Source organism: Trachinotus anak, unplaced genomic scaffold (genome assembly GCF_046630095.1).
Source record: "Trachinotus anak isolate AG129_WGS33_773 ecotype Australia unplaced genomic scaffold, CSIRO_AGI_Tana_v1 ptg000002l, whole genome shotgun sequence".
NCBI lineage: Eukaryota > Metazoa > Chordata > Actinopteri > Carangiformes > Carangidae > Trachinotus > Trachinotus anak.
The window spans coordinates 2,710,292-2,726,492 of NW_027273853.1; the positions used below are offsets into that span (position 1 = coordinate 2,710,292).

General features: G+C 40.1%; 1 protein-coding gene across 1 annotated transcript; it reads left to right on the forward strand.

Moving 5' to 3' along the window:
* Positions 1 to 2,014: 2,014 nt before the first annotated feature.
* Positions 2,015 to 15,025, forward strand: tat (tyrosine aminotransferase). Its single transcript, XM_071490084.1, has 12 exons — positions 2,015 to 2,172; positions 3,468 to 3,772; positions 4,181 to 4,285; positions 4,637 to 4,704; positions 5,095 to 5,253; positions 8,619 to 8,757; positions 8,840 to 8,892; positions 12,361 to 12,513; positions 12,603 to 12,731; positions 13,223 to 13,306; positions 13,566 to 13,664; positions 13,803 to 15,025. The coding sequence occupies exons 1-12, from the start codon at positions 2,168 to 2,170 to the stop codon at positions 13,941 to 13,943; spliced, it is 1,440 nt and encodes a 479-aa protein (XP_071346185.1). The 5' UTR covers positions 2,015 to 2,167; the 3' UTR covers positions 13,944 to 15,025.
* Positions 15,026 to 16,201: the final 1,176 nt, after the last annotated feature.

Below are 16,201 nucleotides of genomic sequence, written 5' to 3' on the forward strand. Positions count from 1 at the left end.
TCCTGGAAAATATTGAAATTAAAAGGTCATACCTGAATGTCTTTAGTTAACCATAGAATAAAACACAGCAGCTTTAAAAGAACCGATTCTTGCTTACTATTGTCCTCAGCTAGTTTAACACGTGTCTTAAGTCTTATAATCACCCATTCAGCCTATTTAAATGGGGAAACCTACTCATTGTGCTATTTGATATTGTGTGCACCAAACTGAACATGGACAGGAGGAAGAGAAGGAGAGAGCTGTCCGAGAAGATAAGGAAAAACATATTTGCCAAACTCAAGGTAAAGGCTACAAGACCATCTCCAAGCTGCTGAAGAAGTTTAAAGGTCTCATATTGTATAAAGGTAGATGTCCATGTGTTTTTGATTATAAAGCAGGTCTAGGTTCTATATTAATACTGTGAAAGTATCAAAGCCTCAGTCCACAGAGAAATGCACACAGCCTGTATTCAGAAACTGAGCCTTAAAACCAGCCGCCAGGACTTCTGGAACTTTGTGATGTCACAACAAAGCAGTCTCCACCCTAAGCCCCAGCACAGACCATCCTGACCCAAACCTTGCAGGAATTGGTTTCTTTGAGTGTTTACCTGAAAAATGTTATATCTTTATTTAATCTCTGGACTCAAACACAAACAAGTTGAAAAGAAAAAGTTCTGCATTCTTGAACCTTGGATTCCTGCCTCATGTATGGGTCTCCCTCAAACACACACCTCCTACTCCCTCAACCATTACAATTAAATCTACTGCTAGCAACTATTTGCTAATAAGTTGTAATATCAACAAAAAGGTGATAATATGCCAGTGTTGTGTTTACAGCTTGTTACCTGAGTAAAGTAAGTTTAAATTAATAGAATGACATTTATGCGCTAAAGGGCAGTTAGCTTAGCACACCATAAAAACTCGGGTTAGAGGGGTTACTGTTGTATGTGCTTTGTCCTTATGGGCCACTGTAGTTCTTAATATAACTACAGGTGCGCCACAAGTTACATTACATCATGTCGCCAAGCTCCCCAGCCAGGAGATGGAAACACAAAGGACTCACAAGAGGCTACTGCTGTAACCCATAGCCTAATGTGATGACATTTGGTAAAATCAAAAGATGTAAGGGTAAGACTGTGTGGTGTCCTGGAAATGTACTGAGTTGCGGACGAGCCCCAGAGTCCAGAGGTTCTGCAATATTCAGTCATGCTGTGGATTTGACAGGTGATTATGTTTGTTCTGTCTGAAACATTAGCAGACTGTAGTGTGTGTGTGCAGACCATATTCTAGAAAGCCCCTGTAGTCTGCTTTTCAGCAGTGGATGAATGAGGCCAGAAGGGTTGTTACATAACATTGTCATACAGACTGCAATGGAGGAAGAATACTTTCCTTTAGTTAGGTGTCATTTTTATGCTGGACACTTGTAATGGAGTATTTTTACATTGTGGTGTAGCCTATATAAATGCGATTAGTATTAAATATACTTAAAATAGACTAATAATAAAAATGTATTTTGCTGAAAGTTTCACCTGGGTGTTACTATTATATATTCTGTCATTATATTATTGTTATTGATGCATTTGTCTGTAAGCGGCATTTCTACTGATTTACTGTTTTACTGTCACCAGTTTTAACATTAGCCCTTGTGTATATCTTAATCTACGAAGTTGCATCATATCTTCTTCATATTATATATTCTGTATGTAAAATCTGAATTTGGTAATTATAGTTTTCAAATTGAGTACACACTGAAAGTTCAACATACTGGAATGTAGTGAAGTATAAAGTAGTGTGAAATAAAATAATGAATTTCTTTTGAAGACAGACCCTCAGCTGGGGAAGGGGTAGTTGTTGGTTCCCTCTATAATTAATGTATATCATCCCTGTGACGGACTCTCTGTTTTGGCGCCAGTGCGCATGACGCACTGAGGCGCCCGGTCCTTTGCACGCAGCCCGCGCCCCTCCGGCCGCTAAATGATGCAGCTGAGGGTCTGAGGTGGTATGGTTCTGGTTAGTGATGTAAGAGGGGTGTAATGGCACAACCCTCAGCCTCCACCAATGAAAATATGGGCAGGGTTCAACACCCATTTTCGAGGATCTTGCTATAAAACCTGCTTTAATAATCCCGCACAGTTCATTTTATGTAATTAACCTGCGCTGCTGCTTTTTTGGAGAGAGCTGAATATTCAATGAGGTAAGTAAATAATTTCAATTCATTTGTGGTCTGACATGAAAACATGATTTGAATTATTTATACTGGGAAAGTTGAGGTATTGCTTTTTCAGAGTTGCATGTTTATAAAACTTAGACACGGATTTATTGAGGATACACAGAAATATGTATCAGGCCTGTATGAAATTTACGGCAGCTGTGTCATATACTTAAATACATTTTGAGCTCCTGTGTTTCATGTATTATGTCCATATTTGGAGGAAAAATCTTTGTCTCTTAATTTCCAAAGTTAATTTGTTTTGCACCATTATTTATTACCCATTGATGCATGTAATCAGCTAATGATGCATGTACTTGACTTGAACACCGGTGATATGAATTGATATGAATATGATAGGGATTAACTGATTAGTGCATGGTGTTTGCGTCAGCAGTCACGCAGTTTCGGAACCATAAACTCAATTTGTATGAAAAAAAAAATCTGTGATTTGTAAAAATATGCAAAATGTGCATTAGTAATATTATTCAAGTTTAAGAATCCTGCAGAATAAAGCGAGAAGAGTTTGCTCTGCATAATCATCTGTGAATAATCTCTCCATGCAGTATGATGATCAACAGCATTAATGACTGAACAGGTTTTTTTTTTAAATTAGGCTATTAATAGGAATATTTTAATTCATCTTGACTATTTTCATTAATTTTGATTGATGAATAAAACAACAAAGCAGTTTTTTTTTGTTTGTTTGTTTTTTTTTGCGGTTGTGCATCCGCATTAACAAAGAGACATTTTCAGATCCTAAAAAAAAACCAAAAACAACTCAGTGCACGGCCCGCATTAAAAATCTTAGTTAAGTAAGTAAGAGTGCAGAATTATGAACAACAAAATGTACCTAAAGTAACAAAAGTAAAAGTATTCTACTGATTCTGCAGCGGGGCACTTTCAGAGAGTGTTACATCATTATATATTTTATAGCCTGTTATTGAATTGTTTTTTATTATTGATACATTAGTATGTAAGGAACATGTTAAAGGTGTAGCTGGTTGAGGGGGAGCTAATTTTGAGTATTTTATGTAGTGCTGGTTACTTTCATCTATAACGATTCATCATTATTTACATTTATATTGCAAGTCAAGTCTTAATTTGTAAAGTAACTATGTCTGTCAAAGTAATATGGTGTAGTAAAAGTATAAAAGGACATAACATGGAAGACTTGAGTAAAGTACAAGTACTTTAAGATTAAGTGCAGTGCTACTTCAGTAAATTCTGAGGATCTTCGAATTTCTGTTCAAACACTCATTGTCAATCGTCCTTATCAGTTCCAGGATGGATAACAAGTCTTACTTAGTTCAGATGAATGGGAATGGAGTCCACAGCAAAACCACACTCAGTGCCAAAACCCTGAGTGGCACAGGAGTCAACGGGAAGAGTGTACACGGGAACGGCATCCACCATGTAAGTGTGAATGGAAGTTTGTATCCAGCCAAAACCAAGAGCCGCAGGCAGAGGTGGGAAGTGAAGCCTTCAGAGATGGCCAACAACACACTCAATCCCATCAGGGCCATCGTGGACGGCATGAAGATCACCCCTAATCCAGATAAACCCATGATCGCACTTTCCATTGGTAAGAAGGTTTGTGCAAAACATCTGGAGATCCCACTTTGTTACATGCAATGCACATGTTCAGAAGACACTCAGCAGTAAGACCGTCTTCAGATCAGACTATAATCAATAAAGAAGAACTACACCCTCAGATTTCCAATCAGTATCTTAGCTTGGAAATGAAATAAACCAATAAATTGCCTATATGATATAATGGTACTTAATACAAGAACTTGACTTACTGTAAATGCATGTTCTACTAGCTTTTATCATATAGAGACATACAAATCTGTACATCTCTATGAAATAAAAAGCAATAAAAAGTAAATTATGCAATTTTCTATAATTTTTTTTTCATGTCCAGAGGGATGTTGACTTATTGCTTTTTGACACAGTTGACTGTTTTCTTACCATCATACCTGTTCCACAGGGGACCCCACTGTGTTTGGAAACCTGCCTACAGATGATGCAGTGCTTCGTGCCATGAAAGACGCTATAGACTCACAAAAGTACAACGGCTACGCTCCTTCTGTTGGTGAGTCACATTAACTAAGTCTAATGCAATGCACCAAGGATACAAGTGTTATTTCATGTTAACCCTGAATGCTGAAGTATAGATGCTTAAAGGTGAAATATGAGATGCAGTAGTTTTACAGCTATATTTGTGACTTGCCACTTTCAGCTAATATTGAAAAAAATTAGTGCCCAGGAATTTTCTGATGTCCGTTAATCGCACAGGCTACTGCTCGCTGATTGATGCTCAGTGATGCTCTGCTCCCAAGGGAAGGAATGTAGAGGAAATTAAACAATTAGATTTTTCATTCTCTGTGGGTGTAATCTGTCTCTATGTGCATATGCTGTAAATTTTCCCTGTGTTCACTGGCAGGTTATCTGAAGAGCCGACAGGCAGTGGCCAACTTTTACAGCTGCCCTGAGGCTCCACTAGAGGCAGAGGTACACACTCTTCAATCACCTCATACCTATGCTGACACACTTTTTCATTCATGTTCTCTGATCCTCACTGCTCTGCAGTGCTACCTCTAAATATGAACCACAGTATAGGACAACTTAAATGCATTGTAACCACATTGTCAATGAATGAAATTGACTTTCAGCACCATGATCCAATAAACACAATACTTTTATTATGCTTCCAACAAACAGGCCTTTCATCAGATAAATCCAGTAAAACATCAGAGTGCATGTCTTCAAAGTTCCTCTAATTGTTATGACTTGTAGTGTTTCAAGTCAAACACTTGAAACTGTATGATGTTATCATTAGTATGGATGGAGATATGTTTGATTTTGGTGTCTGTGCTCTGAAAAGTAAATGTCCTCCTCCAGGATGTGATTTTGACCAGTGGCTGCAGTCAGGCCATTGACCTGGCTATCAGTGTCCTGTGTAACCCAGGGGACAACATCCTGGTCCCATGCCCAGGCTTCTCCCTATATAAGACTCTGGCTGTCTCCATGGGTATCAAGGTCAAACTCTACAACCTGCTGGTAAGTAAGAGGGTACCATCCCTACTCCCACTGTGCTTATGATTCTCACTTGGTGAAAAGAGCTACAGACATGTTACCACATGTTGGCAGAATGGCTGCAAATGCACAAGATGAATTCATGTGTTAACACTCCCACATGCTGACATTGCCTGCATGCAGCAGAATCATAAAATACAACCAGTCCTCCAACCTGAACAACCACACAGGTTGTTCCTCCCACTGATATGACCCATAGCAGCGTCTCCTGAAATAGTGCTCTGAAAAGCGGCAGGTGTATCAGACCTTGGTTGCCAGGGTTACAATAACACACATGTGGACTGTACCAAGAGTGGTGTATCTACCTTCATCGCCATGGTAATTATAATAACCATCATGGCTTGGTTAGGTTTAGGTTTGGGTTTAAATAAGTACTCCCTCAACAATAGACGAGTTTGTTGTCATGGTAACAATAATAACAACGAATGGTCATAGATAATAGAAACATCATGAACTGCTACTTTCACATGGGAATCGAACACCGCTCTCCTGTGTCACATTCATCCATCCACCCCAACCTCCTCCTGACGTGGACTTTGTTGCTCTATAAACTACGTCACCGCACTTTTCCCTTTGCTCCTGTCATCATTACTACAACCATTAGATGTCGCCTAGCAACAAAACCTAACTATGGGTCATGATAACCTGCTGCACAGGCGACCTGTGACCTCGTTTGTTACAGAACAACAACAACAACTCTTGTCTTTGAAACCATGTTAGACTTGTGGCTTTTGTCGGAATTGCAGGTCATTAACACGTTACAGAAGAAATGGCTGTAAAACAATTGTTTACTTTTTATTCTGAGCATCACAAACACTTTGACATGACCATTTTCACTATTTGAGCTGTTAGGTCCAATAAAAATTTAAGGAGTCATGAGGAGCTGAATCAGTAGATTTGTGCCATTTAATGAAGCAGAGAGGAATTCTGGTGTGCGTACTTTATGAGTCCCATAAAGCAGCAGCCTCAGGACGCCTGAAGAACTTTTTCACCATATGTGAGAATCTTTCAGTGGAATAAAGGAGACACCAACTTGGAGCACAGTATCCAGTTCCCTTCATACTGTCTTGTGTGCTGTGTGGCCCTTGGCCATAGACTTTATACAGAGATACTGTTACACACATAATTACAACAGCTTTTCTTGGCTTGAGGAAGATTTTGCAAATGTAACAATTCCATGGTCTTAAAATTCATGATAATAATCATAATCATTTGGATTTTGTGCAGTTTGAGAGGTTTGACAGATGTGAACTTTATAGTGGCAGTCCACAAAAATGCATGGACTTGGGCCGCAGGGGATTTATTTATTCACTGTTGTGAACACTGAGGTCAGACACTGAGAAAAATTGCACATTGTCAAAGCCATATAAAGTATATTATTGAAGAGCTCTTTTATGGTGAACAGAAGAGGTCATAGTTTAGCCACTCACTTCTTATATTAATGAATCACTGGCATCACATTAGATTTGACATTTTCTCTCAGTCATTTTTTTCCCCTTCATGTTTCTCATTTGTTGAAAATGTTCTGAACTCTGCAGGGACAAAGCTATGAATAGTTAGTGGTTGAGGATGAGCTTTGCAACTCTGCAGAGTGGAAGCAGATCTCAAGCTGTTCATCAATACATCAGTCATGCATTAATCATTTTCATTCAAGGGAGAGGATCTCTCTCCCAAACCAAACAAATTTCACATCTGAAGTGACTGCAGACCAATGGAATAACACAGCAGTGTAGACAGACATCACAGGAGGAGATGTGCGAATCAGACACTGATGGGAGGAGGATGTGAGCCTCCTGTTATGTTATTGGTGCATGGCAGAAAGGAAACAAGATACTTGGAGACATGGAAAGAAACGGTTGTTAAATCAGTGTAAAGAATGTAGGACATTGCAGACACAACCTGCAAAATGGCAGTGGTTACGTTTTCTGTCAGTGGACATAAGCTGATGTGAATAATTTTGCTGAGGTGTTACTGTGATAGAGCCAGGGGTTCAAGTCCTTGGTCAGTGGCAATTGTGCTGCATTGTTTTCACTGGCTGTTGAGGACGTGGTACTGTACCTTTAACCTTCACTCTTCAACACTGTGTCAGGTTGCTGTCCTATGTTGGCAACAGTAGCTTATCTGAACATTACACTGGGGAACAATTTGAAAAAAATGTTCTGTTGAGTTAGATTTTTATGCTGATTAAAGCTAAAATTGGCATGCTGATTCCAAAACTGCAGTCAGTTTTTTTCTAGCACGTCAAGTTTTTCTCCACAGCTTACCCTCCAGATAAGCAAAGTTCCACTGATCAGCTGGAGTAAGACTTGCCAGCTGATTACGATTGGACTCATCAACAGCTACGTGGCAACTTGTTTGTGCAGTCACAATTGAGACAGTGCGGTGAGAGGAGTGTGCAGCTCCCAATAGGTCAGTACCAATGTTCCCTCTAATGTTTCATGTGTCTGGGCACACACAAGCTCCCTGAGCACACTGAGGACCATGGTGAGCAACACCAGATGTGCCCGCTGTGGCCACACACCAGTGTCACACCTGATCAACACCTGGGATCATAGCAAGTTACATGGCTTATTAAAAGAATCAAATTACAGCAGCAATTTCCATTCGTTTACTTTTAATATAAGTGATTTGGCCCACTGAAAATGAAATGCACTGTTGTTAGCTAGCTAACTTGCACGGCCCCGCGGCGCGTATGGGAAGGGCACCTACGCAAGCAATGTCAATGCTGTGATTGGCTGCGTAGCGTAAGTGAACCGTACCATATCATTGGCTGGACATCTGTCACTCACTGTGTTACACTGCAAAAAGTTACAGAAAAAAATGTTATTGCTCTAATTAATTTACAGTTTATGTTGAATTTTATTTTATGCGCTGTATAGATTTTCTTGAATGTGTGAGCAGTGTGCGACTGCGCAAGCGCGCAGCTTAGAGGGAACATTGGTCAGTACTATCAATATCTGCAAACAGAAAGCTGGCATAGTAGGAATTAAGAGGATTTGTGCTGGCTTTTCTCTTAACCTTGTAACCATGGGCATACCGTTGTAAATTCTATTTCGTTTTATGCTGTTTTTTTAGTTTTCAAAGCTTGTAACTAGTTCATCTTAGTACAGTAATTTTCATATGTTTTAAGAAAACGGGGATCCTATAGTTCAAAAACTTGATGTGATAGAGAAAAACTGAGATCAGTTTTGGATTCCGCACCCAAAAATTAGTTAAAACAGCTGTCAGACCTAACTCAACAAAAATTGTGTTCCCCAGTGTTATCAGGGTTTATTATCATGCACAATAAAGTGTCTGCGCTCATCCTGACAGACATCTCTGATTTGCAGCCAGAGAAGTCATGGGAGATTGACCTGCAGCAAATGGAGAGCCTGATTGATGAGAGGACATCCTGTCTGATTATCACCAATCCATCCAACCCGTGTGGCTCTGTCTTCAGCAAAGAGCACCTACAGAAGATCCTCAAAGGTTAGCTGCAGCTCTAAAAAAAATATTAGAGCTAGAATTCCTCAAAAAAAACACTGAAATAAGTGGATTCTTGTTTTCTCAGTGGCCTCCAGACATTGTGTTCCCATTCTGGCTGATGAAATCTACAGCGATATGGTGAGTACAACCACACACCAACAGCCACATTTTAGTACAGGTTGCCAGGTGTGCTTGGCCCTCTGTAACACCAGCGAGGCACATTCTTCAACACAGTGCCAGCAGAGGTTGTGTTTTATTTGGTGGTATTTGCCCTGGCTCTGGATGGCGAGGGCACAACCCCACATCAGCACAGGGGGATTAGGGGCTATGTGCTGTGAATGAAGCCTGGCCACAGTGCAACTTTGTCTTCATTCTCGATAGTGTGGGTTTTATTTGGCCAGATTTTGAGATATCTGCCTCAGATGTTTCTGGCAGGGATGCACCAAACTGATAAGCACTGATACCAAACACAGTGTGACAGATCTGAAATAAAGTCTCTTTGTCAATATTCAATGCAGTAAGAATCACATATTTTGTATTTGGAGAAAAAGGGAGAATTGTTATGGGATTAGTCCTCAGTATCTGCAGGTATTCTGATCGCTGTCAGTGCATCTCTCCCTTCTGCTTGATCCCCAACACAGGGGCAACACCTCTTTCTCAGAAATTGAGCAACAAGTACACAACAGGTGTGTGGCTAGGTGACAGCTTAATCTGCATGAACTCTGTCATTTTACTCCAGACTGATCAAATGGAGTCATACAGAAATGAGATGAGGTCAATTTTCATCCTCAAGTTGATGAACATGCCTTTACCCCAAGTAACACAAATTATCACGAGTCTGTGTTCACTCTCATCCTTCTATTGACTATTTGTGCAATTGCACCACATCTGTAATTCACTTTTCCTGCAAAAACCAAAGAGACAGATATTGGTTGAACCCGACCTTTAAGCCTGAAAATTATCAAATTGAAGATCAGAAACATTTTCAGCACATTCTGTCCAAATCTGTGGCATCAGTGTTTCAGCCTTGGAAATTTGTACTAGTTGAACTTTAGATGAAGGTCATGCAAACATGCACACAGATATACAGACACACAGAGGCTCCTGTACACACACACACACACACACACACACACACACACACACACACACACACACGCAGAGGGATGGGGATGAATGTTTACCAGCTCGTTAAAAATGAGGAGATATGGTAAGAGTTGACCTGTCTTGTCCAGTAGTTTTCCACTTGCACTCTCATACGATGCATCATAGAGCTACATGTAGCATTAATTGTGCTACCGCTGAATAAATGATTTGATTAACTGTACAGTAAAACACCAGAAATGAACTTTCCCTCACATGAACAACACGAGTAAATCACTACAGTCTGACCCAGTTCTGTCCACAAACCTGATAGTGACCATGTACCTAAGGACAAGGTCAGGAGGTCGAACTGTAGGTTCACACAAAGCCAGACATCCCTCTGGGTAAGAGACCTCATGTGACTTACAACACTAACTAATCAGTACAGATATAGACAAAAAAACCTGTGTCTACATTTCAGTCTCCTTATCAATTTAGTACCTCTCTGCTGTAAAACGTTCCACAGTCTGCATCATCAGCATTGAGCACTGAGACAGACAGAGACAGACTGAGATAGACTGAGACAAACTGAGATGGACTGAGACAAACTGAGACAAACTGAGACAGATTGAGACAAATTGACACGGACTGAGACAGACGACCACCCAGTCTAACCTCATCACAGCTCAACAGTAGTTTTTAGATTATGACATGATAAACGATATAAACACTGTTTCTTGCTCCAGAGAATCAGACCTTGAAGCTGATGCTGATGATTTCTCCTAACTGGCCCATATAGTGACGAGATGTGTGATTATTGTAACACTGAAAACAATGGAGGTGGTGGCAGCAACCTCTCACTGTCTGAAAGCACCTTTAGAAGGTTTATTGTGAACAGTTGTGTTGCATGGTTCCCAAAAGCTAACGAGAAACTTCTTAGACACCAATTGATTGATCTCAAATCAGGACTTGTTGTTGTTTCATTTCAAGAGTCTGTGGAGGCAGAGTTGAGATGTTGTTAGCGACATGACATCCTCTTCCTCTCACTGGGTGAGGTGTGTGTGGTGTTGGGGTGCTGTGCCCTGCTGTAATCATGAAACCCCCTCCAATGGACTGAGAGGTTCCTGAATTGTAAAGGAAGATGCAGTTATACTTGATATGGATGAAGATAACAGAACGTTCATAGAAGAAGCAGAAGTGAGTCCAGTCGCGAACTAACAGAGAAACTTTTTCTCTGATGCAAAGATGCAGCTTTCCATCAGCTGCACAAAGACAAATGAATTTTAAATGCCTACATCTGCGCTTTTGAATTTTGTTGTAGTGGCTTTTGTGAGTGGAAAAATTTGGGGGTTGGTGGGGTTATTGGGTGCATCCAGAACCCCCCCCCCCCGCCGCCGCCACTATCTGACCACTTCACATTGAACACAAACAGACCAGAATGACTTTGCACTTTTTGGGCAGCATGTGTTTGCAATTAAATAAGACGTCAGGTTTTTGGAGTAGCGGGAAATGGGGAGGGATAGGGGGTGTGTGGTGGGTGGGGAGCTGGGGTGGGGGTGTGTTGGTGAGGCCTTTCCTTTATGACTCGAGCATTTGGAGGGGCCAGGATGTCCGTGAACTACACCAGCTAATCAAGGCCGAGTCAGTGGGGCATCTGCCCATGTCCCTCTCCTTCATAGATGTGTGTATATGAGCTGTAACGCCAATAATTATTATATCAAACTCACAGAATCAGGTGTTTTGTTTTTCCACACTTTTAATTCACACATTTGTAACTAGTGGCTAGTGCTAAAATAGTTGGTCCATGTTTGCCCCGTTTTTATTTGCATTCAATTTTTTCACACCCTTTCTGTGCTGATCGTGATGTTTTAATGTAATCTTCGGCTTAGTTAACTGATATTTGATTTCAGAGGGGGGGGGGGGGGGGGGGGGGGGGGGGGGGGGGTGAGGGACCGTCAGGCAGCCACCAGCCCAAAAATTGCTTTAAATTAGAGACTTATTTCAAATGTACTGTTATGTCATTCACAGCAGTCTGACCAATAGGACGTGGGGCGGCTCTCTGCTCAATGTCAAAGATATTGTATGTCTTTAATGAGAACCAGCTTTCTGTGGGTGGAGTGTAAATCACTCTCTCTCTTTCTCTGTACTCTTACTGTCTCTCGTCTTACTCGGTTTCTCCCTCACCTTCAAATCCAGACTGATATAATTTTATAATCTCTTTTTTAATTATTGTACTTTTAACAAGTGTTTATGGGGTTTTATGTGAAGAGATACAGCTGACTCGCATACTGTGCTTGTTTTTTGATTATTTGTTGTCTTTTCACAGCTTAAACCTCTTCAATACATATAGTGTAGTTGACTGTCTGTGTTGAAAATATGGCCCCATGTAAATATGAGTTTCATTTGACCTCAATAAATTTGCTTTACCATCAGCCCACTATCACTGAACACAGTGGTGACCCATGCCCATTAATGATTTTGCCATCTGAATGTATTTCTCTTTGTTCCTGCTCCTGTCTTTAGGTTTTCCCAGGTTGCAGTAGTCCTTCCATGGCTTCGCTCAGCAGCGATGTTCCCATCCTTTCCTGCGGAGGCTTGGCTAAACGCTGGCTGGTCCCTGGTTGGAGGATGGGATGGATCCTTATCCATGACAGGAATGATATTTTTGGATCCGAGGTACAATCTTTTTGTGTATTCTTTTCATAAAACACACACAAACACTCTATCTGTAACTCATTGACACGTGTTGTATGTCTCGTCTGCAGATTCGACAGGGGCTGGTGAAACTGAGCCAGCGCATTCTGGGAGCGTGCACCATTGTCCAGGGAGCACTGGAGGGCATCCTCAATACCACACGTCAAAGCTTCTACAACAAAACCATCAGCTTCCTAAAGGTAAACTTGAGGATAATTAATTTGACTGATCTATATACAGTGTGTCTTCTTACCACCTCTATATTTTACTGGGATTTACACTTTGATAAAAAATACAAAAGCTAACCTGGACACATTAGTCAGTCAGCTGACCCTCACCTGTGTCATGTTATTTGTGTTTAGAAGCAAATCCTACATTCTGCTATGTATATATGTATATATGTATGTATATATATTCAAATATCCTGGTTAACATATGCAAATGTGCTTATTCTGTAGCATATAAAATTAGATCCTCAGTGTACTGTAGCTATAAAAACCAATGTATTAATGTAAAACTATTGACAGATTTAAAGCTTCAAATCCTGACCTCTGCCTGAGCAATCATTCATTTTCATCATTTCTGAGACAAATATTACTGTCTCAGTATTGTTTAGGCCCTGCTCTGGAACTTTTTCTTTTTTATTCTGACTCACAGTAACGTATAATATGTTTCTTTTTATCCTCCTCAGTCCAACTCAGAGATTTGTTTCAACGAGCTGTCCACTGTCCCTGGCCTGAACCCCGTCATGCCCTCAGGAGCCATGTACCTCATGGTCAGTACCAGAAGTGACACACATGCATAAATATATATATATATATATATATATATTTTATGTTTTCATGTCTACTTTTCCTGTAGCAAAGAGTATGATGTGTAATGTGGCTCTGAAGTTGGTTTAGACTATAAATTCCTCCAGACTATTGTTTGTTTAGTGTCATTGTGATTATACAGTATCTTGTTATATCAGCTAAATATAAGAGGAAATGTGTGTGTGTGTGTGTGTGTGTGTGTGTGTGTGTACGTTTGTCCAGGTGGGGATTGACATGGATCACTTTCCAGATTTTAAGAATGACGTGGACTTTACTGAGCGGCTGGTCACTGAGCAGTCCGTCTTCTGTCTGCCTGCATCGGTGAGACACCATCCATTTTTCTGTCACTGTGCATCATTCATCCATTTGTCCCCTACACCACCTCAGGTTGGAATAAAACTGAAAAATGTCAGTCATCACTTTAATGCCTAAAAGTATCCATGTTCTGCCCTCTCGCAGGCCTTTGAGTATCCAAACTTCTTCCGCATTGTGGTGACAGTGCCGGAGGAGATGATGGTGGAGGCTTGTGTCCGGATCAGGGAGTTTTGCCAGTTCCACTATCGGCCCCGCAGCCGCGACAGCAATGATCTGGACCAGTGATGAAGCAGAGTTGGATCAGTCTTCCAGTGTGGACCTTGTGGAGACCAAAGGCTAAAGGCTGGATGAACTGTCCTCTGGTCACATACACTGATAAGCCAAAACATTATGACCACCCCTGTCTAAAACACTATTGGTCCCTCATGTTCCACCAAAACAGCTCTGACCTGCTAAAGCATGGACTCTATAAGATCTCTCATGGTGTCATGTGGTCCAGATGTTAGCAGCAGATCCTTTAAGTCCTGTACTTTATGAGTGAGAGCTGCTGCGGATCAGACTTAATTCAGAAAACATTAAACAATGCAAAGGGCTGCTTTGGTGGGGGTGTGTCTGTGAAATACGATGTGGGAAGTCCACTAAGTTGAAGTTTTTCACTGCACAACGTTGTTTTTGATGAACCCCCCCTGCACTTACTGTCTAATGTATCCCAGACCCTGACACGCACCATTGTTACGAGATAAGCGCCTCCTGCGTGTGTGGTCATAATGTTTTGCCTCATTAGTATAAACTCAGCTGCAAACAGCTTTCAAATCTTATTCCACCATGTTATAGATACACAAATCTGATGTCATCGTATTAATATTGTCATCTCTGTGGCAACAAAAAGCTTGTAAGCAGTATATCTGATGGTCCATCCGTGGTGTAATTTTTGATGTAAACCATATGAAACAAGCAGACCCAATATTTATATTTTATACAGGCAACTTATATTAACCTCTACTTGTTTACGTGTATTTATATAATTTGTGTAAGGCTTTATATGCATATGTAATGTAGCCTCTTTGATATCTACTGTAGGATCCTATTAGACCGTACATACTGTACACAGCTATACACAATATTGTGTTCAATATCGATTTTTATACAAACATTATGTATTGATCATCTTCTATATACTTTGCTTGTGATAGAAACTGATTCTCAGTGCAAAGTGTTAGACTGCATGAGCATGCTCTTTATCAGATCCTCCTCTGTATATTTGTGTTAATTGTGTCATATTGAACAGGCATATATTTTTACAGACACAAAATTTTATTTTGTAGTTTTGTTGATAGTTACCTAATAAAAAATATATGTTGACATAACTGGTGTTGATTGATATATAAAAAAATAATTGTATTAATAGATGCACGTTTTGTTTCACAAGAGCAATTGTAAATATTGATAATGTGTATACTTAAAGCATTTTGCACACAACGGCTGTACTGTGTACAACAGTAAGGGAACCCCCCTCCCCCAACACAAAATAAGACATTTACAAGAAAATGTAGAAGGAATGTTAATTTAACTTAGAAATGCTCATAAATTTGCTTCAGGACTTTACAATCTGTGAAACACAGGGACTGTCTGTAGTTTCCCTTCTCCAGCTTTCTACAGGTTGTTTGGTTCTTATGTAACTGCATACGTGACTGTAATTGCACTGTACACATATGGATCATTGGCTGCAGCCTGTTGATTGTGACTCCTCTGATCTAGAGCTCCTCCTTAAACATGGAGGATAAAATTTCTTTCCATCTGGCAGCATTTCTCTAGGAACACTTCAGATAGTTGCATTTTGCACAAACCTTTAATAATGTGAGTCTGACAGCCAGTCAGTGCTGGACAATGGTAAAATGGTAAATAGACTGCACTTATATGTGGCTTTTCTGGTCTTGTCGATCACTCAAAGCCACATTAACTCATTCACACAGCTCTTTTTCTATACATTCAGCACTTTTCTATCACACACACTCATACACTGATAATACCCTAGGGACAATATGGAATTCAGTACCTTACCATTTTGTCACAACACCCCTCTACAAGACAGATAGTCAGGACAGGTAATAATGCAGGAGCTGCCTCGAGGCGCTTATCATTTCAGTTCACACTAGTCCATATTCAGTAATATTACCACAAACCAAATGACACACAATCCCTGCAAGGCAGTGTCCTGCTTCCAGAAGGAATATTCAGTCAAATCTTGAATATCCCCATGGGAAATTATGGAAAGCAAATTTCTTCAAAATAAAAGCATCATGTAATTTCAATTTATACTTGTGCTGGTCTGTAAAATGAATATGAAAATATTTTCAGCACTCAAGGCTTTGATTAACAAAAAAAATGACAAAATAACAAATGTCTGGAAAAATAACATCAACTGATGAATACCTATCCAAATAATGAAATTCAGTTTGCAGTGAAATATAAAATGTTTTTTGACATGAAGATTTATCAGTACTTATGATGTGTTACCATAGATTTAATCTTTTTCCTACAAA